This window comes from Narcine bancroftii, chromosome 6 (genome assembly GCF_036971445.1).
Source record: "Narcine bancroftii isolate sNarBan1 chromosome 6, sNarBan1.hap1, whole genome shotgun sequence".
NCBI classification, from domain to species: Eukaryota; Metazoa; Chordata; class Chondrichthyes; order Torpediniformes; family Narcinidae; genus Narcine; species Narcine bancroftii.
The window spans coordinates 189679266-189705234 of record NC_091474.1 but is presented as its reverse complement, the minus strand read 5'-3'; the positions used below and the strand labels follow the sequence as shown (position 1 = coordinate 189705234).

The 25969-nt window shown below is 43.8% G+C and overlaps 2 protein-coding genes across 7 annotated transcripts in view; one reads left to right on the top strand and one right to left on the bottom strand.

Annotated features, from left to right (window-relative positions):
• clu (clusterin) overlaps window positions 1-9169 on the bottom strand; it is a 34146-nt gene extending 24977 nt beyond the window's left edge. The window contains exon 1 of one of the 3 annotated variants that reach the window (XM_069887048.1): window positions 8993-9169. The gene's annotated coding sequence lies outside the window, so the exon portion shown is untranslated. Of the gene's footprint in view, window positions 1-3042; window positions 3170-3397; window positions 3507-8992 lie in introns of those variants that run through there. The other 2 variants (XM_069887045.1, XM_069887047.1) reach the window with 2 other exon arrangements.
• The window catches only part of scara3 (scavenger receptor class A, member 3), a 43703-nt gene continuing 21524 nt past the window's right edge, over window positions 3791-25969 (top strand). For 2 of the 4 annotated variants that reach the window (XR_011340645.1, XM_069887042.1), the window contains exons 1-6: window positions 3794-4137; window positions 4321-4420; window positions 7655-7856; window positions 16648-16704; window positions 24239-24388; window positions 25744-25842. Coding sequence is in view for 3 of the 4 variants with exons in the window: in XM_069887042.1 (XP_069743143.1) it covers window positions 7817-7856; window positions 16648-16704; window positions 24239-24388; window positions 25744-25842 (346 nt within the window). In the remaining variant the exon portion in view is untranslated. Of the gene's footprint in view, window positions 4138-4320; window positions 4421-7654; window positions 7857-16647; window positions 16705-24238; window positions 24389-25743; window positions 25843-25969 lie in introns of all 4 variants that reach the window. The other 2 variants (XM_069887044.1, XM_069887043.1) reach the window with 2 other exon arrangements.

Sequence of the window (25969 nt, the reverse complement as noted above, 5' to 3'; positions counted from 1 at the left end):
TACAAATGTGACGTCTGTTTAAGAATATGGTAATAGCAGGAAAGAAGCGGTCTTTGAATATGGAGGTATACATTTCAAACCTCATGCAACTTGTGCCTGAAGGAAGGGGGAAGAGGAGAATGTGGCTGGGATGGGATGTGACCTTTAATATGATGGCTGTTTTCCTGCGGCAACTGGAAGTGAAAAGAGATGGGGCGAGGCCAGGTTCTAACACTTGCACATTAAAAAAAGGCACCGCAATACATACCAGATGGCAGGCCGCAGATTTTTTTAAAAATAAACGTGGGGGGGGGGGGGTGCAGAGCCATTTTAACGATGTATAACTAATAATTTTATACACTTTTGTATTTAACACCAGGAACTTATGGAAGTACACAATTGTTACTTATATTTAAAATCGAAACATTATTTAAAAAAACACTTTTTTTAAACAATGCAATATTACAAATGTATGAAGTGACTACAACAACCTCTTGTTCTGGCATCATTCTAGCAAAGTTATCTATTACACCAATGGAAACCAAATCAAAGCTAACCCAACCCACTAGTGCATCACAGGAGACTAAGCAGTAAGCACACAGTTCAAAAAGCCAACACTTTTGAAGTGTGCTCAGGGGGAGCGATCACTCCCCTAGTTGATGGGGGGGGGGGGGGGGGGGAAGAGAAGAGAGGTTTGTTTGGCTGATGCCCTGAGCTGTGTTCATCACAATGCTCTGCAGTTTCTTGTTGCCTTTGTCAGAGTAGTTCCCAAATCAAGCTGTGATGCATCCCCCCAAAAAAATATTCTCTATGGTGCACACATAAATTTTGGTAATTGACGCTGGAACAGGTCAACATTTCCTGATGCATCTGCGGAAGTAGATGCTAATTGTTGGCCGTAGTATCCCAAGAGCTTAAAGCACTCCATCATCTCCAGGTCAGCACCATAGATACAGACTGGAACATGTGCTTCACCCTGTTTCCTAAAATTGATTATAGATCCCTCATTTGGCTGACACTGAGGGAGAAGTCATTGTTCTGACACCTGGCCACCAGACTGTCTATCTCCTTCATGTGGTTTGTCTCATCATTGTTTGAATCCACCCCACAATGGTGATGTCATCTACAAAACTGTAGATGGAGTTGGTGCAGTTTTGGCCTCAAAGTCCCAAGTGTACAAGAAATAAGGACTGAGTATGCAACTTTGCAGAGTATCTGTGTTAAGGATTATTATGGAAGACCTAATGTCACTAATTCTCAATGACTGCAGTTTGGAGTCAAGTTGGTTTGGGACAACAGTGCTGGGAAAAGAACAACAGTCAATTAGCACAAGTATAATATAGATATCCTTGTTATACAGCTAATCCAGATCTGAAAATAGAGACCACAGGTATAATATTGCTAAAGGCTTAATTTTTTTTTGAGATGAAATGATAAAACAAGATCATATCCATTCAGGAAAATGTAAACAATGTCCTGCCAAAATTATTAGGTCATTACTATTTTGTCATTTTAGATATTTTGGAGTTTATCTTCGTATGCTATAATGGTGATTTCCCACCCCCCATTTTGGTTAACAACTTTGTGTCCACGGATCATGAAACACTCTCCCCTTGATTCCCAATCCATCTCTCCATGATTCGATTTTAGTTTCGGACATTCCTGGGGCTATTACAGACATAGATTTAAAAAAAACAAGTTAGTGAGGTTAAAATAAGCAGATATTTTAGTTGTACAAGTAGTGGATATTAACAAATTGGTGCAGGACATGTGAAAGACATGAAAGGATGTTTCCAAATCAATTCCCTCTGTAACCTCTGCATTTAAAATGCAGCATTTTTTTCATACAGCTTTGTCAAACTACAAATATTATTTTAGTTTTATAATGCCTGAATATATTGTTGCAGATTTTATTTTTAAATAGATTTTTTTTGGTCTTGCTGCCTGTAAAGGTAGGCAATTCGAATTTGCACTTCATACCATCACAAATAATGGTTTTGATTTACATTTTACAAGATTAAAAAGTTAAAATTTAAAAGAAAAACTGAAACATGGGAGTATTCCAGGATGCAAATTAGTAAATGAGTTAACGAGTAAACTCAATGATTATTTCCGATTTGCATATTTGCAAAACATTAGTCAAAACAAGAATATGACTAATAATGCAGCTTTTTTTTCTCCAGAATCAACTAATTTGAAAAAAAACTATAGTATTAAATGTGTGTAACCCTCACCTCCAACTAATTCAAGGTCTTTTTGTGGGGATAAAAATGAACCTAATATGCAACATGGTCTCAAAAACCTTCCCCTCCCCTAAGATGCAGTCAGACTGCGGCAGCTTGGAATATGCAACTGCAGAGTGGCAGTGTGCCAACAAGAGAAAACGCTGACCCTGGCATATTCTACAAGTAACAACAGCATTCAAAGAACATCCAGCCTCTGGGGATTAACATCACACTTTAGTGACTGGACTCAACAAAAGAACATAAACTGCAATGCTGAGAACCTCGCAAATCCTTATTTTTTTCCCCCACTTTCAAGTATGGGCACCGTCTTTCCTTGAAAAGAGGAAAGACTATCCTCTGCTCAAATATTGCCTCTGTCCAGTAGATATTCAGCTATTATTAAAAAGGAGAGAACGCCATGGAATCTCAGCCAGTTTAGCACTTCCACCTTTCTCTTATCCACTAGGCTCCATTTCTTCTTGTTTATTACATCTGTCACTATAGCTAACCTGGATAATTCTATTTATGATTAAGGGTGGATCCAAATTGTTTTAAATTGCAACTATTAGGAGAGCTGAGAATAATTAAGTGTCCGAATTGTCTACGATGGATAATTTCAAAAACACCTTTTCAACAAATTTGCAAGAAAAAAAATATTTAAAACAACAAAATGATTTATTACAAACTTATTAGTTTCTGGAGTCAAACTAAATCTCCCCCCCCCCCCCCCCCAACTAATGCATTTTAACAGAATGACCAACAATCAACCACTAATGTTCTTTCTTCCACCAAACACCACTGCTTTACGCGTTTTGATAATATCCTACAGATTCCTTACCACTGTCAAGTGCACCTTAATGTCAGCTTTTCAACTTTCCCTTCACGTTCTGAACCTCAGGACGGCCCATGATGGAAAATAAGACGTTGTCCACAAGAGAAACATTGTTTGCATTAGATGCTGGACGTTTGTTCCCTTAAGAATGTGCAAAGTGCCTTAGAAAGCATCAGTTTGCTCAGCCCATCTAAACATCAAAGGTATCAACCATTGGTTTGTTTTTAAAAGTTACATCTAATAAACCAGTTTGGTTTGATACATTTTGAAACATCTCTTTCCCAAATAAAATTATTATAGAAATCCAAGCCTATTCGAATGAACATTTGTGGCACAATCACAAATCAGGAACAGTTCATACCTTGCAGAGATGCCGATTTCCCACCACACTGATCTCCGCCTCAGCCGAGGCCTTTTTATGCTGGGACTCCAAGTCACATTGAAATGACTGTTGAGTCATTCGATACGCAATGTTCGACTCATTTTCTGGGTCCTTCTTTTTCCCCGACCAATACCCGCAGGCAGCCACCCTGGCTGGCGTCCAGGCGGCCGCTGCACACGCTGCCCTCCTCCAGCAGTGGGCAACATGAGACAGGCTGCGGCCGCCGACTCGCAAACCTTCCCCTCCAGCACGGCTGAGGCCCGTGAGCGCCAGGGAGGGACAATGGACACCCTGACCCTGAGCAGTTTCGATGCATTAAACATCATTTTTAAATTCGGTTTCTTTCCAAAGGTTAGTTTGATAGAGAGGGTCCACCCGCTTTTCCATGTTGCATCTCATTCTGGCTCAATATACAAGACTTTTATGAAAGCATACTTGTGTTGTCAGCCTCGTATACTATTCCCGGTTCAAAGACTTGTTCACTTGTGGCTCCCCTGCTCGCTCTCACCGCGGTCGCTGGGGCAAAAGCCTCTGAAGACGTTCAGTAAAATGAGGCGAGGTCACGGCTTTCTAAATGCAAAACATGTCGCTCGGGCAAAAACACATGCAGTTTGTTTTTTTTCTTCGTGAGGAAGTTTATTCAGGCTCCAGGACAAGAAGGATTGGGAGATGTTTTCCAGACATGTTTTCATGACGGAAACTTGACTGAAAACAAGTAGGTGGGTAATCAATTACTTTTTGGGGGGGTCAAAAAAACCCACAAAACAACTTTAAGATTTTAAATGTGCAGAGCGACACAAATGTTGGATCTGTAGAAACAGGATTTTTCTTAGCAATGGATTGTTTGTATCTGTGGGCATAGCTTCATTGTAACGTTATCCTAAACCTTTACTGTATTACAGGAAGTTCTTGTCTGGTTAACTTTTCCAAGAAAGTAGTTTCTTTACTGTGAGATGCAGCAGACGCTCACTGGACATAAAAATTAAGAAGAGAACATGAAAGGTAAGTGTTTGATTTTACTCGCAGACTTACTGGTGGAAATTTTAGAAATCGTTGATCAATTTTTCATTTTTGAAATTCTTCGTGATGAAGAATTCCCGTTAGATTATATTGTGCATTCATACGAGTTCCACCAGTACGTGGAGTGTGATCGTCTTGAATTGACAAACTCTGGGAGCTTCTGATTTTTAAGCTATTAGGAAACCAAGCAGGCTGTTGTATACTTTATAATTACAAATTAGAGCCTTGATGCGATGAAACACTACTGTTCTTTGTGTTTGTTGAAACATTGTAAACAATGATTTGTGAATAACATTTGAGAAGAGAACATTCCCACCAAGGATTATTGTATCGGTCAATTAATAGGTAACTATGATATTCCTTTCAGTAATAATCTAGAAAGGTAATACAATGCTTGTCTTTATTGCAGCTGGGCTAGAATATGAGAGGAAGTGTTGCATTGCTCATCAAAGCCTGGTTAGACCACAAATGGACCTCAGAAAGGGAATATTCAAAGACAGGAATGGAAGGTAGATTTCCCAGAGCTCCAAGAGTGGGATTGAATTGAATTGCATTCTCTGGAATGCAGAAGGTTAAGGAGTGATTTGATTGAGGGCTAAGAGTTTTGAAAGGAAAGATGGATGGAGAGAAATGTTTTTAATCTAGAAAAGGGAGTTATAATCATTTTAAACATTTAGAATTGAGCATTTCAGGAGAAAAGTTGGGTAAACACTTCTTGCATTATATGGTTAAAAATGGGATCTCTCAACTAATCACAGTGGGTACTCACATAAAATGTAGAACATAGAAGAAGGACTGCAGTCTTGAGACATTCCATGACAGGGCATGGAGGGATTGAGACCAAGGGGAAGCCCCTCAAACACAGAGGGGGGAGTAACAACAAGCTACCACAGTGTGGTAATGGTACTAAATAGAGAACAATTGTAACAATGTACATTGTTGGAAGTTTATGGATATAACCGTTTGAATATTTAAGTGCTTTGAACAATTTTTTTTTCTTTTTGCCAATAATTTATTGTGAATAAAGTTTATCTTTGGGGGACTAATACTTTTTGTGTGATTATAATGAGGATTCAGAATTCGTTGGAGAATCTTTGAATTGCTGCTAGATTAAGATGGCTTGGGTTAGAGCAGTGCTTTTTATTTCCACTCACATACCACTTAAGCAATCCCTATGCCATAGGTGCTCTGTGATTATGCGAGTGAAAAGAAAAAGTTTGAAAACCCAGTTTTAATCGTCCCTAATTGACTCGTTATGTGCACGGTTTCATAACTCCAAAGGAAATGGGCCAGTGACAAATTTTCTCAAGCGAAATATTTCAGTAACAATTGGGTCTAGAACAATGTTTCTCGACCTTCCCTTCCTACTCACGTACCATCTTAAGCAATCCCTTACTAATCAGAGAGCACCTATGGCCTAGGGATTACTTAAGGTGGTATGTGAGTGGAAAGAAAACATTTCGAGCAGCCAAGTTGTTCCCACATTAATATGGTTGAAATTAAGAATTACAGAAATGATTACAATTGACCAGAGCTCTGCTGGAAACTACCTCAATGGGTGAGGATTTAAAAAACTTCCTTGTGATGCTCTTTTAATCAGGTGGATTGTGCAAAATATTAGTGTCAAGGGTTGTAAATGCACTGAAACATTGGATAAGATAAAGCTTGATTAATTGAGGGGATTTTTATTTTCATGCTAACACCAGGAAATATTCAGTAGGGAAACACAATCAAATTAGCAAAACAAGGCCCTGATAACCAGTTGGCTATTCCTGAGTGTGAATCCCCAGTGGAATGTTGAATGGTTTTTAAAAATCTGTTTTCACATAAGATGCTTTCCTCCGAGAAAAAAATAACAAACCACAGCTAATAGTTCAACTAAAACATCGGGTTGAGGGAAGAGTTTTCTTGGGGCTTAACTCTTATGCAGATTATGGGTTAAAGTGGCTTGTATTTTGTCTTTGCTTTTGTGTTCAGATTAAGTCATTGAACTGATCTATTGACTGAACTATATACATGATATTCAGCTAACTATTTTGCTTTTTTAAATATACTGAGGTATCTGTAAATGCTGTGAATTTTAGTGTGAGCCTTTTAAATGAATAATAGAAAATGGAAACAATGTAAGGTCTGAATTTTCCAGGTCATACTAGTGGAAGGCAGCCTGTAACTTTTCTGCATTTGTTAGTAATGGGTGGAATTTGTACTTGTTAATTCAAAAAGAGCACCCTTAATCTTTCTAACATTGTGCAGACTTTTTTTTTAATGGAACTAGTTTTTTTTTATGGAACTCTTTTGGAGATGAACAACTTCACGTCAGGGGCCACAAACCCCAGCTGTATGTTTTCCTCCTTGGGTCCACTCTCAATGCCACATCTCTGAGTGACAGACCATGAATGTCTGATGATTTCTTGCCTGAGACACCTCCTGATATTAATATTTCAATGTAAGAAAATTCATGTGAGGTACAGACACATAGAAAGGGGGAAAGGATCATTGGTTCCAAGCTCTGGAAATGTGTGCGAGAATCTTATAGCATCTCTCATAGCCTCAAAATGTACGAGCCAGCATATCAACAACATTGTTGTGCAGGAAACCTAACAATCAAAGTGAACACATTAAGGCTTCACAAACAGCAAAGTGATAATGACCAGATCAATAGTTTTAGGTAGATTTATAGTAAATTAAAGATTTCTCAGTTGTGAGAGCCAATTTCACTGCTTCAGTTGATATGCTGTGGACTCCTGCAATCCTGTCTCTGTAGAAGTAGGCAAATGTTTTTTGCTGCATTTATACTTGGGACTGCTGAGATTTTCTGATTATGAATAAATTAAAGAGACAATCTATTATACTGGTTGAGAGATAGTTACAGGCCAAAACTCTGGAGAGATGGTGCACACAATTCTGTCATGCCGTGGAATCTTTTACATCCACCAGTCTTCTTCTTCTTCTTTGGCTTGGATTCGCAGACAAAGATTAATGGAGGGGTAATGTCCACGTCAGCTGCAGGCTCGTTTGTGGCTGACAAGTCCAATGCGGGACAGGCAGACACGGTTGCAAGGGAAAATTGGTTGGTTGGGGTTGGGTTTTTCCTCCTTTGTCTTTTGTCAGTGAGGTGGGCTCTGCGGTATCCACCAGTATCTTGGTTCAAAATCACAGCCAAAGCCTAACACCCAAAAAAAGTCCCACACCAACATGTTTTTCCATTTTCTACAGGGCAGTTTGCATTGCCATCAGACTTCTTGACTTGCAACCAGGAATGAGAGACCAGGTGACAGTGGTCGCTTGGTCAAGAGCTTCTTTCTGTGTAGACTTGCAGCTGTGTTTTTACTGGAATTGTGCAAGCCACCTCAACCTCGAGCAGCCATTTTCTGCATCATGATCACTGAACCTTCAGCATCAAAGGCTGCATTACCAGGTGTTTCCACTGTGCAATGTTTATTTCTCTTGATGTTAATAGCACATTCTCTCCTTTAAAGACTAGCCCTGGCTTCTTAAGTGCTGATGCTGCATGAGGTTTTCCATTCTATAACCTAAGGGTGCCACTGGTTGAGCTCTCTGTGCAGGTTAGCCATGTGCCAGTAACCTTCTGAAAACAGGGGCTGAAGCACTAGTTTGAACATTTCTTCAGCTGAGACAGGCAAGTCTCCTGTCATAATCAACCCATAATCAACAGGTTGTCTATTGCCACATTGCAAAATTGGACTTCAGTAGTGTTAGGTAAAACATCATGAGATGGGAATGTGTAAGGAGTTACCCTGTACAGGGCTGTAACAAGATGTGAATGCATCCTTGTACTTACAAGATAAGAGAGACATTGATGGATTGAGAGGCAGGAAGCTAGCAGGGAAAGGATAGCAACAGTTTTAGTCATTGGACAAGTAATGATATGATGATGTTCTAAGCACGTATCCAAGGGTATAAAAAATCACCATTTTGCTGATAACGGCAGAATGCATTCTCCGACTAACATCGTTAGTCGCAAGTGTTACAATCCGGTAATAAAGAACAAAGAACCCTGATTTCGACTCAGTCTGGTGTTTGTCTCACTCATTCATGAACAAAGCAGACCTAACAGTAGTCAGAAAACATTTAATTTTGTAATTGTTTTGAAAAGATAGAAATGTGGATCATTTGTACTAATGTTACTCTCTGTCTCTAACCAGTTGCTGTTTTGATCTATTCAGGCTTGCAGATAATGGTGGGGATAGGAATAAAATCCCACCAGGCTAACAAATATTATAGTTTACTTTTGTTTTAGCTACTACTCAAAAGATATTTGTAATACACATACTCATCATAGAACACATTAAGAAATAATAAAGTTGAAAATTTAAAAAATATAAATGCAGCAATTCTGAAATAAAAACTAAATGATAAAACTACTCTGGAGGTCAGACAGCACCTGCAAAGAGAGAAAGGGAATTAAGATTTCAGTAGAACCTGGTTGAAGAGTGACCTGCAATATTAATGTTGTTGTATTCTGGTTAATTGATTTGATTTGTGAAAATTTGTCCCCTTCACAGAAACAGAACTGAATAAACCAAGACATACCAATGAAGCTAAACACTGTAGCCATGGTCTCCTCTAGTACAAAGATGACATTATCCAAGGGTTGCTTTTCGTATACCCGAGACAGCTTTGTTGAGGATTATAGAGGGAGTTTATGCGAGACAAAATTCAAAGCTGAACAAGAGCCATTATTGATGGCACAAGACTTGGCATCTCCTGACTTGCAATCCCACATGATTACAGAGCATGCTGCAGTACTTGGGGTGAAGCAGGGTTCTGCTGCTTACAAAGGGTGCTGTCATGGCAACGCCAGTGACATTTATTGTGTCATAAGACAGAATAATGGTAGCAGGTCTGTCATGAATTTTTGATTCATGCTCGAGACCTAGAAATCAAAATTCAATAACAGCTGTCTTTTGCTAGTTTTAGCTTGCTCAAAGAATGAGGAATTAAGATTTTTAGGCCACCTCTTTACTCCACTTTGAACTGGTATTTGGCAGTGATTAAGCAATGATTGGAACTTTCTAGGGTAGTACCCGTAAACAATTTGAATGCCCTTCTGTGTGATCAAGTGAAAAGGCTTCACCATCCTTGCCTCCTGCCCTGCTTGTTAGAGACCCAGGGAGGGTGCACAAAAGATTCACAAGAATGAGACTGGAGGGCTTGATTTATAAGGAGAGAACTGATAGGTTGAGACTGTTTTTCCTGGAGTGGAGAAGACTGAAGGGTGACTTAGAAAGGTATATAAAAGTATGAGGGTGTGTTTCTGTGCTGTATATGAATTGATGAATCTTGATGGTTCATTGCCATCGTAGGGTTTATTGTGCCTTGTGCCTTCCTCCTCATCTCCTATCATGAAGCCTCTAAAAAACACAATATTAAAAACATATTTATTTTGGAGATATTGAAGACTGTTTTGTAATATTTTCCAATGGCCCCACCTGATTTAACTCTTCTATTTTCTATATGTTTGCTCTCACCTCTTCCTTTGAATCAGAACAAGTACAGTTCTCATTGAACTCACCTTCTAACCTACCAATCTCCAGATTCAATGGATTATCCTCCATAACTTACACCATCTTGAAAATGATTCCACCATCAGAACCATCTTACACCCCTTTCACTTCCAACTTCCCATGCCACTTTCCATGTGACCACAGGAGATGTAGCACCTGACGTTTTAACTCCTTCCTGTGCCACCCCACCCTGAGCCCAAAACCTTCTTCCAGTTTTCTTGTGTTTCTTCCATATTTCAGTGTATTGCATTTAGCTTTCACAATTGGTCTCCACACTAGTTGCTTCTAAGAGTTTTGGACTTGACCTCGGCTGCTCAGTGTGGGCAGCACAGATACTTCCTTAGTAATTGCCCATCTCTGATCAGAGGTATCTTCTTCTTCATTCTAACAAAATTGGAAATTGTTGTATTGTGTGAGCTTCTAAACCATGGAGATAAACCTGCATTACTCTCTGACAAAGATTTCTTAGTTATAAGTCAATAAAGTCCTGCTTTTGCTTTGCTTGGCTTTGTGTACAGTGGCAGCAGGAAAGATCCACAAATTCCCTGCATTTTCAGAAAGGCAACATTATGGTGAAATGATTTGGCAATTTCACTGTGATAAAATGGGTTGTTAACATTTTCAAGGGGGTGGGGGGGGGGGGTTGAGTCATAGCACAGAAGCAGACTCTTTGGCCCATCTTGTCTGTGGTGAACATCAAGTACCCATCTGTACTAATCCCTTTTCATCCATAATATTTTATGGCTGTGCTGATACATTCGGCTCCTCGAGGTCAGTCACACGGAGTTGCAGCTAACTAAGCAGAAGACTTTAAGTAGAATAAAGCCTGTTGTTCAGTCTTTCGAATCTTGTGTCTGCTTACTGTCACCAAAGTACATCACAATATATTCTACTTAAAATTTAAGCTGCTATGGTCTAAGCGCCAAGAGCCTTGAAGTTGACCCACACCACCTGGAAGCGCAAGCACGCTTCAAAATCAGGAGGCACACGGTCGATGCAATCATTGAGGCACACACCAACATCCTAGACTCCGACAGGAAAAAGCTCGTCCTACTCCGCTTGAAGCTGGGTCCCCAAGCCTTCCAGGCCCTCAAAGACTGCACTGAGTACCTGGAGGCAAACACCCTGGAGACCATGTATAGACCCCCAACGAATGTGGTTTTCGCCAGGTACCTCCTAAGCATTCATGCCCAGCAGCCCAGAGAGACAGCTGAGTCCTACCTGAGAGCCCTGTGTGAGTTGGCCTGATCGTGCATGGCCAAACCTGGGGTGACCGAGAAGGAAGCTGCAAGGCTGACCAGAGATGCCTGCATCAGGCAGAAGCTCTGGAAGACAATATTTATTCCCTAGCCAAAACTGCAGAGGTAGTCCGAGCCCTGGAGGTAGCAATCCTACACACTGAAGCTTTCAACTACAGACTCCCCCAGGTCTCCTCGTGGACAGCACAGACCACAGCTGTGGCCCAAAACCAGCTGGTGGATGAGAGCATCGCCACTTAGGGCAACCCACGCCCTTGTAAGTACTGTGGGTCTCAATGTGGGTCTGACTGACGGTCGCAATGAAGCTGCCTGGCCAGGAACCAGTTCTGCTTGAAATGTGGCAAGAAAGGCCACTATGCTAAGGTATGCCTTTCTAAACCTGCTGACAGCTAAGCGGCCCTCTAAGGCCAATACCTCTCCCTCCTGATCCCGGCCAAATGAGTGATTGCAGGGTGACGCCATTGCCCCCACAGCTACTTCTGGCCTCCCCAGCCTCAGCAGCCCTACTTCCGGCCTCGCCGGCAATGATCGCCACGTGCTCACCATGCGTCCACACCAGCCCCGGGCCTCGCCAGCACTGCTCTACTAAGACGCCACATCCGTGGACTACAATGCTGTCACTTCAACTCCATGGAGTGACGTGACTTCCACTGCCTGTGACAACGTCACTTCCTCTGGCGCGACCGGCGCAGGTAAAGAAGGCTGTTAACCATGCCACTGCCATGCATCCCCACGCGGAGCCTCCATCTTAGGCTGAGTGGGCCCAGGCTCCACAGCCACCTAGACCCCCCAGGCCTACACTGCGCACACTGCCAGCCTCACGAGCACCAATGATGACGTGATCAACATGGGAGCTGATCAAGCTGCCCTCCCGATGCACCCAATGCCTGCAGACGCCACCGATCACCTATGGAGAGCACCACCGGCCAACACTCACCTCTTTCAATGCACTCCATGCCTGTAGAGGATGACACCGGACGCAACTCATCTCCACCATTGGGCACTGCAACCCGGACCCCGAGATGGTCCTAGCGGCCACCACACTGTCCAGAGACAACCCTCACAGCCTCGGGCACTCCATGATGGATGTCGAGATCAATGAGCCGGTAACAAAGTGCCTACTTGACAGTAGCAGCACCAAGAGCTTCGTTCACCCAAATACGGCCCGCTCTTTATTGTACATGAGGTTTCGCTCCTCGGCCGTACGGAGAAATCTCTCCAGGTTGGCATTGTGGTCCTGCTGGTCGTGGCCGCAGATGGTGACATTATCCAGGAATGGGATAATTCAAAAACCACCCCACCACCTTCTCTATCACCTTCACCGCCCAGGACCGAACCATTAACACCCTCGGGCGCTGCTCAACCGATCTGACTTGGTCGGGGGTTGGGGGGGGGGGGGGGGGAGACATACACTGGATTCAAGCTCCTGGTCATGCCCAAATTCAGCACCCCAGTCTTCTGGGCTTAGACTTTCAATGCCACCTGCAGAGCGTCATCCTTGCCTTCGGGGAGCGCCTACCCCAACTCATGCTCTACAGCGCACCATCTAACCAGCCCCGGTCAACCTGCAGCCTCTCCACACTGCACATCGCCCCTTCCCTGCCCTCTTCGCACACCTCACGGCAGACTGTAAGGTGATAGCCACCAGAAGTAGGCGCTATTGCGCAGCCGACAGAGACTTTATCAAGGCAGAGGTGCAGCGACTTCTGGCGGAAGGTGTCGTAGAATCCAGCAATGCCCCATAGAGAGCCCAAGTCCTGGTGGTCAAATGGGGCAGTAAGGCGAGGATGGTCATGGATTACAGTCAGATCATTAGTGCATACCCTTTACTGAGGATAGCCAACATGATCAATGAGATAGCCCGCTACAGGGTCTTCTCCATTATTGACCTGAACTCAGCCTATCACCAACTCTTTGTCCACCCATGGGAAAAGCCCTACACTGCCTTCGAGGCAGACAGGCGCTTGTACCAGTTCCGCCAAGTTCCATTTGGGGTCACTAATGGAGTCTCCATCTTCCAGAGGGAGATGGATCGCATGGTAGATTTGCACAAATTAAAGGCGGCCTTCCCGTACCTGGATAATGTTACCATCTGCGGCCATGACCAGCAGGACCACAATGCCAACCTGGAGAGATTTCTCCGGATGGCCGAGGAGCTAAACCTCATGTACAATAAAGAGAAGTGCGTGTTCAGCACCACCCGCCTCACCATCCTGAGGTACATCGTGGCACATGGTGTCATTGGCCCAGAACCAGAACAGATGCACTCATTAATGGAGCTACCCCTCCCCCACATGCTCAAGGCCCTCCACAAGTGCCTTGGCCTCATCTCGTACTACTCACAGTGGGTTCCCAGTTTTTCAGACAAGGTCTGCCCACTGGCCCAGGCCACCACCTTTCCCCTCCCACTTGAGGGACAGGCAGCCTTCACGTGCTTCAGGCAAGACATCGCGGATGCCACGATGCAGGCCGTGGATGAGGACTCCCCCTTCCAGGTGCAAAGTGATGCCTCTGATGTGGCCCTCACCACTACCCTTAACCAGGAGGGGCGCCCTGTCGCCGCCTTCTCCAGGACCCTCCATGGTTCCAAGCTAGGGCACTTCACCATTGAAAAAGAGGCCCAGGAAATCGTGGAAGCAGTCCACCACTGGTGCCACTACCTGGCTGGCAGGAGATTCATCTTCCTCACCGACCAGCATGCAGTGGCATTCATGTTTAACATCACCCACAAAGGCAAGGTCAAGAACTATAAGATCTTGAGCTGGAGAGTCGAGCTAGCAATGTACAGCTACGACATCCAGTACTGACCAGGGAATTTTAACAACTCCCCAACGCCCTCTTCCGGGTCTGTGCGGCGCTCCATGATGACCAGTTGCAGGCCATGTATAAGTCCCTCTGCCACCTGGGCGTGATTTGCCTTTATCATTTCATCAAGTCCCGACACTTCCTGTACACCGTCCAGGACGTCAGGACCATGACTGAGGTGTGCCAGGTCTGCGCGGAATGCAAGCCCTGCTTCTTCCACTCGCCCCAGGCCCACATCATAAAGGCCACCCGGCCCTTTGAATACTCAGCATAGACTTCAAGAGCCCCCTGCCTTCCACAAATCTGAACGTTTATTTCCTCGCGGTCATAGATGAGTACTCCCATTTTCCCTTCGCCATCCTGTGCCCAGACACCTCCACAGCCACCGTCATCAGGGCACTGACGCATATCTTCACCATGTTCGGGTACCCTGTGTTCATGTGCAGCTTCATGAGCTAAGAGGTGCACCGGTACCTGACTGCATGGGGCATGTAACAAGTCGCATGACTAGTTACAACCCGAGGGGTAATGGGCAGGTAGAGCACCAAAACGGGGTAATCTGGAAAGCAGTCCTCCTGGGCCTCAAGTCCAAGGGCTGGTCCGTAGAGTACTGGCAGGATGCCCTCGCTGAGGCGCTCCATGCCATCAGGTCATTCCTGTGCATGGGTATCAACGAGACCCCTCACGAATGCCTGTTTTTGTTCCCTATGAAATCGGCGACTGGAATCTCACTCCCAGCATGGCTCTCGTCCCCGGGACAGGGATCCCCATAAGGCTGATCCCCTGGTCAAGCACGTGTTCTTCCTACATGCCAGTCACAATTACGCCTATGTTAGGTATCCCAGCGGCAGGGAGAACACCATCTCAACCAGGGACCTGGCACCAGCGGGAGCACCCACCACAGCACCACAGCCTCCATCACCCCAGGACCACGTTGACATGACATACCTCCCCTGCCCCGGACAGCTGTGGAGCACCCAGGGCCATGTCAGCCTGCCGCGCCTGCCCCACAATGGACACACTCAAACCATGGGGGACGAACCCACCACCCCAACCAACGCCTCACACATACTCCAAGCCCGGCCACCCCACCATGCTGCACCACACCAGCTGCTCCAACGTCCGCCCTAGCCCCCCTGACTAGCCCCCGCTTACCCTCACTAACCCTTGGCCAGGAGCCACCCCTGCCACGGTCACAGAGATTCAGACAGCTGTCGGACCTTCTAAATTTGTAAATATGTTTGGGGCTTGTGGAATATTGGATGTAACCTTCGCCCCCCCCCCCCCCCCACCCCGGGACAATTTTAAAGAAGGGAGTAAATGTGGTGATACATCACTAGCCTACTGCAGGGGGTGACCTGTGTACCTGCAGGAAGATCACAAGATGATAGACCACAGCTGGCTAGCTGTCAATCAGCCGACCTGAATGGATCAAGCCCAATCCGGTCTGCTGCAATAATCCGCTGGGATATAAGCCACATCTGGCCCCTCGAGATCAGTCATAGAGTTGTAGCTAACTACAGCAGACTTTAAGTAGAATAAAGCCTGTTGTTCGGTGTTTCGAATCTTGTGTCTGTTTTCTGTCACCACAGTGCATCAAAATAGCTTACCATTCAAGTGCAAATGGAAATGTCTTAATGCACTGAGATCTGGTTGATTGCCGTTAATAGTGCCTTTTGGATAGGTCTGTTTTCTTACAATAGTTGACATACATTTTACTGCTTTCTTGCAAAGATGTATCCTCATGAAGCACTAACCCTCTGCCTCAGAGTAGCTCTACTTTGGTCTGTACACTCTGCATGCAATACCAATGTGTGTTATGTTTGGGTTTGCATGCCTCATGCTACCTCCCTCTATGTTTCTTGGTCTTTCCCTACAAAATAGCATACCAGAATCCCACCAAATCATGTGATCTCTCAAATAAAAACAAATCCTTCCAAAGAGAGAAAAAATTTCCAAAATCAGAACAGACCTGAATCATTAACTCTCTTTTATTTTCCATACATGCTGCCTGACCCACTGATTATCTCCACTACATTTATATTTATTTGTTGTGCCCAGTTGTTGTAATATTTGTATCAACTTCAGAACGAAAAACATAATTGCAGTGGGTTTTTTTTTTATCATGTATCCAAGTGGAATAATGGAGTATGAGTGATTTACGATGAATAACTAAGTCAATTATCAGTATCCAGACTCTTTTCCTGTCCCAACTGTTCAATGAATGTAGCATTTCCTAAGATTTAAGACTGAACTTCTGATGTAATGGGAAACATTTCTAGTCCAACTGATGCCATCAAAAATAGATAATGGGTCGCATTTATTCGCTGTTTAAGAATCCCAGCAATTCATAAAATGGCTATTGTTTCTCTTTAATGATGGTGAATATGGTTTAGTCCTTTAAGGCGTCAGCTTTGGAGATGTGACGTGTTGTTTCAGAATTCAGGAGTTTGTTTTGTTTTTACCGAGCCTCACTAGTTAGGATTCATCCTTAATCCTCTCTTTCCATTTGAAATGCTGTTTTTTTTTAAGACAACCCATTAATCTGACGAACATTTTAGTTTAATTTCATCCAAAAGCAATTCCTTTAGAATGAAGGATTTTATTTGTATTTCAGACAACGACTTCTCTGTGGAAGAGGAGGAGATGCATTCTTTCAGATGTGAACGAAGTGGTTTGTATATCTTTCATATTGCAGTTTAATTTTATGAAATTATTGGTATGCCATGTTTGTGAGGTAATGGGACTGAATTGCGTGTCCATTAACCACATCACACTCCATGAGGGCATATTGATATTATTTCATATTTTCTCTGGATCCAGAGGAAATTGCTGGAGGAATTCAGCAAGTTGAGCAGTATCATTTGTGGGTGGGGTGGGGGGGAGGGGGGGGGGGGGTGCTGGTGGTAGTGGTGGGAAAGATCTGTTGATGTTTTTGGTCAAGACCCTGTATCAAGATATTATTTTCTGGGAAAGTTCAGAGTTTCTAAAATCAAAACAAGATCAGAAATTAGTTGGGACTGCCAGTGGAGTAGGGGAATGAAACTGGGCATCATGGAACTGGGTGGGAGTGGGTGGGGGGGAGGGGGGAGGGTTGGGGTGACATTGGGGGGAAAAGCTGGTTGTGCTGTGAGAGAATCTGGGAGGATTTGCAAGGAAGAGAAAGAAGTGGGCTACCTGAAGTACAGAGATTTCTCAGAGCTTTTACTATAAGACCATAAGAGATAGGAGGAGAAATAGGATATTCAGCCATTGAGCCTCCACTATTCAATCATGAGCTGATCCATTTTCCCACTCAGCCCCACTGTCTGGCCTTCTCCTCATAATCTTTGATGCTCTGGCTAATCAAGAACCTATCATTGCCATAAATACACCCAATGACCTGGCCTCCACAATCACCTGTGGCAACAAACTCCACAGGTTTACCACCCTCTGATTGAAGACATTCCTTTGCATCTCAGTTTTAAGAGGACACCCTTCGATTCTGAAGTTGTTCCTTCTTGCACTAGACTCTCCCACCATGGGAAACAACTTTTCTACATCTACTCTGTCCATGCCTTTCAACATTTGAAATGTTTCAATGAGATCCTGCTCATTCTCCTAATTTCCAATGAGCTAATGCCAAGAGCTAACAAACCATCCTCATATGATAATCCTTTCATTCCTGAAATCATCCTTGTGAATCTCTGAATTTTCTCCAATAACAGCACATCCTTTCTGTCTTGTGAGACTAAGAAAGGTGTAAATTACAGTAGGCATAGTTCCAAAACCAACAATAAACTGGCTGATATACTACAACCCACGACTATAGCTTGTGCTTAACTGCAAAATTTATTTTTCAGTGAATTCAGCAATGTAGAGATCATTAAAATTATGTGGCTGCATAGAAAATAAGGTTAATCATAAGGTTGTGTGGTTCAACCATAGATGTCAGCTCCTGAAAGTAAAACTCTTCCATACAGAAACCCAAGTACTATACTCAGGAATGCTCTGATTAATTTTAGCAAGAGTGAAAACAGCTGGTCTCTATCATTTTGCAGCTGTAGCTACCTGTGCTCCTGCGATAACATGTTTTCTTTAGTATCGTGCATTACAATAGCCTTACGGGGAGTGTTTACTTTCCCAATGGCTATGGAAAAATATATAGAAAATTTTTTAAAAAGTTAACATTTTCTTCTGTGTGCCCTACTTCATGATTCAAAACAGCTTCCCTGCTACAGTAAAAGTATTATAGCCACTGGTGCAGGGCCAGGATGAGTTGAGATCCATCTTTCAGTACTCTTCCGAACAGTCCTACCTAGCCATCCTGCTCATCACCCAAATACAGGTTTGAATAGCCCCTAGAACAGAGCCTGTGGTGTTTTTCTTTACATCGGTAACTCATGGAGGTCCATCCCCAATGTGTGTTTGTTGTGGTCTCCAGGGGAGCAGTGGTCCTACACAAGGCATACGAGGGTGTCAACACACCAACACCAATTTCCCACCCCTCTACCCCTACTGAGGAGAAACCTGGGTGAGGTCTATATAGGGTGGGAAACCACAGCGTGTGGCACAGTGGTCGAAGATCTTATACCAGGTCATGGACTGCTGATGACCAGCTTCTGGGAACCAGGTGTCAGGACCGGGGTCAGTGATGATTCCAAGTGTGAGCGGTGCTCCAGTGAGGCCTCGGGCCCTGACAGCTTCGTAATCATCAGATCCAGGCTCTGAGGAGGGTGGCAGGCCACCAGGGATTTGGATTCACCAATGGGCTGGACAAGAGGCAGTGCAGCGATGGGAGGTTACAGGAGCATAGGAAGTGGCAGCATACGAGGAGATGGGATCCATGAGCACTCTGTCTCTGAGGAAACTCTTCATTGATAGGGGGCTGGACCATGTTTCTCATCTTGATAAGGGGCTGGACCAATGGCACCTCTTTGTGTGATTTTACAGGGCAGGCAAAGAGAAATTTTGCATACATGAGAATAAACAAATCTTAAAATCTGCTGACTTCCTTCTTGGGCCTGTTGCAACGTATTCACTGACAGGATAAGATATGATTAGCATACAAAAATGATGAATAAATATTTTTAAAATCATTGCTTGGGCCTTTTGGCTAGTAGTGTATTTGTTGTAGATGTTAGTGAGGAAAAAGTATATGGACATTATTTTGAGTAAAGAAAAAGGAATCAACCTTGGCTTGATGTAGGAGGTTGCAAATTTACATCCCACTCAACAGACCACAGTCAGTGAAGACAGTGAATAATAACATCTCCTCCACACTCACACTTTAACACTGGTGCTCCTCAAGGATGCTCCCTTTGCACACACAACTATACAGCTAACGACCATCCAACATTTACAAATTTGCTGACAACACCATAGTCATCCCACTTTCTCCAAGTCAAAGGAGTAGCCATGGGTACCCACATGAATTCCAGCTATGCCTGATTTTTGTTGGCTATATGAAGCAATCGATGCTACAAGACTACACAGGCAAGGTTCTGTGAAAAATGATTGAATGTGATTAAACTCGCACCATTCTGTGAAAAGTGATGGAATGCAAAGTATGTAGATTAGAGCTTGAGAGTAGACAGTACTGGCTAGTGGGCCCCTTCTTATCAGAAGCCCCAAGGATGCAAGGATCTGGTTCAGGCTGGTACAGTGACCCAAGGTAGTCTATAGCTAGTACTGCGCTTGCTTAATAGAGACATGAATATTAACTTAGATGCCCCTAAGGAGGGATTGAACTAATCCACATAACATGTGATGTATGGAGAGGGAGGAACTGAGTGATACCTGGATTGATGGAAGGGAGTTATGGTAAATAGTACCCTCAAGGCTGATACTCAGGTAGATGGTGTGGTGAAGAAGGCATTTGGAATGTTGGCCTTCATAAATCGGAGTATTGAATTCAAGAGTAGGGAGGTTATGATGAAATTGTACAAGGCATTGGTGAGGCCAAATTTGGAGTACTGTGTACAGTTTTGGTCACCAAATTATATAAACAAAATAGAGAGAGTGCAGAGAAGGTTCACGAGAATGTTGACAGGATTTCAGGGTCTGAGTTACAGGGAAAGGTTGTGCAGACTGGGGCTTTTTTCTCTGGAGCGTAGAAGATTGAGAGGGGACTTGATAGAGGTATTTAAGATTTTAAAAGGGACAGACAGAGTAAATGTGGATAGGCTTTTTCAATTAAGAAAGGGGGAGATTCAAACTAGAGGACATGGTTTAAGATTGAAGGGGGAAAATTATAAGGGGAACATGAGGGGAAATTTCTTTACGCAGAGGGTGGTGGGGATGTGGAATGAGCTTCCGGCAGACGTGGTCGAGGCGGGATCATTGGTTACATTTAAGGAAAGACTGGATCGTTACATGGATAGGAGGGGACTAGAGGGGTATGGACCGGGTGCTGGTCAGTGGAACTAGGAGGATGGGGATTTGCTACAGCATGGACTAGTAGGGCCGAACTGGCCTGTTCTGTGCTGTAAGTGGTTATATAGTTATATATGGTTATATGGAGAAGGAGAATGTTGTAATGTATTGGGATTCTGATTGGAAGAAGGTAAATGAAGGTGGGGTGATGTTGAGCGCGGGACTGTACAAAAGAGCGATGATTCTGAACCTCCGGTGTGTCTCCAGACTAGGGACACTCGACTCTGCAGATTCAAAATAAAGCTGAACCTGTTCTCCAAGATTTTGTCTCCAGAGTAGTGATTGTGAACACTTTATATCTCACAGTTCCTCAACTCCATCCTCTGCTACAATTAGTGCTGCCTCTTGCACCCATGATGAGCTTGTCTGACTTTATCCACTTTGCTGCTAAATTTTTCTCCAACCTCAAATTCACTTGGTCCATCTCTGGCAACACTTTCCCCTTTCTCAATCTCTCTGTCTCTTTATCACGGGAGACAAATTCTCTTAGACATTTTCTACAAACACACCAAATAAAAGGCAACACTGCCAGTGATGCAGACCCTGGGAGGGCGGAGAGGCAGCACATCCCCATGGGGTCCTACCGCCCATTCCTACAGCTGACGGCTCCGTACAGGCTTTAACCAGCCCGTTAATGGAGCTGATGGTGTTTTATTTAAAATCTTGCGACTGTGGAATCTAGAACCAAAATGGCAGCACCTGTGTTCAGCAGCAGCCTCCAGAAGTTGCAGACTACGGGGGAGCAACAGACTGGCACAGAGCACCAGTAACGGAGAGAACACCCTCAGCGAGAAGAAGAAGCAGAGAACACAACCCACATGACAGCGACTACGCAAGTGGACCAGCAGGTGGTTCTGTGGCTGAGAGACACACAAAATAGGCAGCGAGGTGTTGGTGACATGTGGTCAAGGAACCCACACAGGCTGCAGACAGCTGGTGATTTGAGGTTAAAGGGCTCACACCAGGCCACAGGCTGCTGGAGACTGGCTGTTGAGAACCAGGTGGCAAGGAAGACTCCCTGGGCGGTGAAGGTATCTTCATCGTGTCGGAGCTTTGGATCTGGGCTCGAGTTGCCAATGGTTTGAAATGAACTGGAGTCTAATGCAGCTGCAGATGCTGTGGGTACATTGGAGACAAATCCACAGACAGTGGGTGACTCTGGGGGGAACTATCTTTTCCTTCTCTTTCTTTGATTGTAAGGGCACCAGGCAATGCTAATAGCAAATATTTGTCTGTCTTATGGCAGACAGAAGGAAATTTTGTGTAATATTACATGACAATAAATAGTATCTGATCTGATCGCCAATAATTACCTCAACCATTCCTTTTCACACCCTGTCCCTTGTAAGGATTTTTTCTCTCAATTCCTCTGTTTCCATTGAATTTGCTCCCAAGCTGAGCTCTTCCATTCCTTATCTACTTAGTCCTTACCTGCATCTCCTCCATTTCCTACACAACTTCCCTGACCCCCACCCCTCCTAGATGTAACAAGGACAGGATTCCCTTGTCCTCACCTGTTGCCCCATCAGCCTCCTTATCCGATATAAACTCCGCAATTTCCGTCACCTACAGCATAATCCCACCACCAGACAAATCCTCTCTCCTCCCCTCTCTGCCTTCCATAAGGGTCATTCTCTCTGTGACTCCCTCATCCACTTATCCCTTCCCTCCAATTTCCCTCTTGGTACTTACCCCTGTGACCGCAGGGTTGCTACATTTGCAACCACACCCCCCTCCCTCACTACAATTCTGGGACCCAAAGAGTCCTTCCAAGGACCTGCGAATCTGCAGGGGTCACCTACTGCATCTGGTGCTCCCGTTGTGGCCTCCTCTACATCGGAAAGACTGGACACAGACTGGGAGATAGTTTTGTTGAGCACCTTCACTCCGTCTCCAAGAGTGGGGATCTCTCAGTGGCCAACAATTTTAATTCCACACCCCTATCCCGCACAGACAAGTCTGTCCATGGCCCTGTGCACTGCCAAACGAAAGCCACCCACTTATTGGAGGAGCAGCAGCTAATATTCCATCTGGCACTCTCCAAATGGATGGCAGTAACATTGACTTCTCTGGTTTCCATTAGGCTCCTTCCCTCTCTTCTACATCCTTTCCTCCAGCTCTCCACCCCTTTCCTCTCCATTTAGAGAGCTATCTCCTCCCCCTATCACTTTTCAGCTTTTTTTCCCTGTGCTCTCCCACTCACCCATATCCTCTTGCCTGTGGGCATGTGCTCCTCCCGCTGCCCCTCCCCAACCATTTTATTCAAGCGCCTGCCTGCTTGTTGCACATATCTTGACAAAGGGTTCGGTCCTGAAACGTTGCTTGTGCACCTTTGTCTTTGTGACATGAAGTACGATGCCTGACTTGCTGAGTTTCTCCAGCACTTTTGTTTAAACTGCAATCACAGAAAACTACTGACTTTGTGCGTATCTTTTTTCATTACAATTGTAAGGTAATCCATGTTTAAATTAGTTGCCACAACGAACCTGAATTCATGATTAGCTAACATTAGTATGATCTCTAAACAAAGTTCGGATTAGACCGACTTTAACGAAGAAGCCAGAGATGGAGGTAGAGGACTGGAGGCCTGTGACTGGCAGTGGGCCTCAAGGATCAGTGCTGGGACCATTGTTCTTTGTCATCTGGATGATATTGTGGTAACTTGGATCAGCAAATTTGCAGATGACACGAAGATTGGGGATGTAGTGGACAGCAAGGAAGGCTTTCAAAGCTTGAGTAGGAACTGGACCTGCAGGAAAGTGGTTGCAAAATGACAGATGGAATGAATGCAGACAATTGTGAGGTGTGGCTCTTAGGAGGACAAGTCAGAGGAGGACTTGCATGATAAGCAGAAGGGAACTGAGGAGATCAGTGAAGCAAATAGATCTGAGAATAAAGATGCTCCTTGAAAGTGACATCACAGGCAGATATGGTTGTAAAGAGAGTTTTTTGTAGCCTTCATAAATCAAAGTCTTAAATACAGGAGTTCAGATGTTATATTGAAGTTGCGCAAGAAATTGGTGAGTCCAAATTTTGAATATTGTTTGCCATTTTGATCACCTGCCTACAGGAAAGATATCAATAAGATTAGCAAGGATGTTGCTGTGATTTGAGGATTTGAGTCATATGGAAAGGCTGAATAGATTATGACAGATAGTGCAGCGGTTAGCATAACACTTACAGTGCAAACGACCGAGGTTTGAATCTGGTGCTGTCTGTAATGAGTTTGTATGTTCTCCCCAAGTCTGTGTGGCTTTCCTCTGGGTGCTCCGGTTTGCTTTCACCCTTCAAAACGTACAAGGGGGCAGTACAGGCTTGTGGGCCAGAAGTACCTGTTACCGTGTGTAGGTCTCAATTTAAATTCATTCCCTGGAGTGTCAGAAAATGAGGAGATTTGCTAGAGGTTTACAAAATTATCTGGGGTAGAGATAGGGTAAATGAAACCAGACTTTTTCCACTGAGGTTGGATGAGATGAGAACCAAAAGATGGGTTAGGGGTGAAAGGTAAAATGATTAATGGGAATATTAGGGGGATCTTCTTCACTCAGAGGGTGGTGAGAGTGTGGAACAAGCTGCCAGTGGAAGTGGTGGGTGGAGGTTCAATTTGAACATTTATTAGATAGGTACATGGATGGGAGTGGTATGTAAGGCTCTGGTCCTGGTACAGGTCGATGGGACTAGGTGGAACAATAGTGTGGCATGGACTAGATGGGCCAAAGGGCCTGTTTCCATGCTGTAGTGTTCTATGGTTCTAATGTAATTTAAATAACACTTGGACATTTTTTTAATTTTAGATATAGTTTTGTTTTCTAATGAAGCTGAAAGGACTGCAAGTCCCGGCTGTTGCAGATGTCAAGCTCCGTGGTCACTAAGTGTGGCTGTAAAAGTGCTGTACATATTTTTTAGTTGTCTCATCATAGCTGTTGCTGTGCTGGCATCTGTAGGTAAGATGGATATGTTATTTGAATCCATTCCATCAAGTTTTACTTATCTAATATGGAATTCCTAAATGCATGAAGAATCAATAATTTTCATAGAAGGTCTGATTGTATACAGGAGGGAAAGAATCAATGTCAGAGTGCAAGACAAAAATACTGTACCAATGCAGACCCTTATTACTTATCAGCTATTTTTCTCAGCTACCCTCTCACCCACGCACCCACCCTTGACCTCTTATCTGTTGGATTGCACTCACCCCCCGTGTCCCTTCTTCCTTCCTCTGCTCTACACTGTCCCCCACCTTTTTATTCTGCTGTCTGTCTCCTTTTTGCTCATAAAAAGGCTTGGGCCTGAAAAGTCGGTCACCCTTTACTTCCTACAGATGCAGCGTGACTTGCTGAGGTTTTCATGCAGCAATTTTATCAGGGCATTAATAAAAGCTGCAATGCACAAAAGTGCTGAAGAAACTTAGCAAGTTACCAGCATTTATAGGAAGTCAAGGTTTGAGGCTGAGTCCTTTGTCGAGAATATGGAGAAACAGCCTGAATCAAAAGGTATGTGGAAGAGGGAGGAAAGGGAGGAACACAGGCTAACAGTTAAGGTGGATACAGGTGGGAGGGTAGAAGAAAAAGAAATGATATGGGGAGATGACAGAGAGCAAAGAAGGGTAGCTGTCTGATTGGAGAAGGAAAGCGAAAGTTGCATAACAAAATTTTCAATCACTATGCAAAACTTGATCACTTCCATGTTATCAAGAAAAAGGAGTAATGGTGCTAATACCTTGGCTGGAAAAGTTTTGAGATTATATGAAAGATTCTGAAGGGAATTTGTAAACTTGTATCATTTATAATGATAAATAGAAGCCAAGTGCTGGTATATGTCACAATTAGTGAACTGTAACCCTTTCAGCTGTGCCATGAACTAATGAGATTAATTCAGAAATGTGGCTAAGTTTTTTTGGGTACAATTGTTTGTTCCCATTTTAAATATTAGTTCTATTCTAAATGTAAACATACTTTTCAAAATCCATTTATCAACTCTATTTAACCACAAAATCTCCAAAGAATCTTCATTCTGTTTATTAAGCTGAATCTGAAATTGGCATGTGCTTTACTTTCTCCTCTTCCCTTCAACAACCCAGGTTTAGAAGGATGAGAAAATTAATTCAGATTTGGATATTATAACTCGTGCACTTTAGCACTGTTCATGATTCCTTCAGCTGCTAGGAAGAGATCTAAAATGTCTTAGTTGATTAAATTATGACAACCACAATAGAAATTGATCACCAAGTATTGTGATTCATTCAAAATATTTTTTTGGTGTGTGATATTTGAATGAGTAACCTGTTGTATTGTTCCAGTGTTCAGAAAGGTTGACTCCTTAACTGAAGATATCAACATGGCCCAGTCACTTTATGAGACAAAGATTAGCTCTGTACAGATGAACATTAAAAATTTGGGTGAGTAATTCTGCTTCCACTACTTCCTCTGGCAGTCTGTTCTAGACACCCACCATTCGCTATGTAAAATAACTTTAACACAGCTCTTTCCAACTCCCCTTCATGCCCCACCCACTCCACCTTTCTC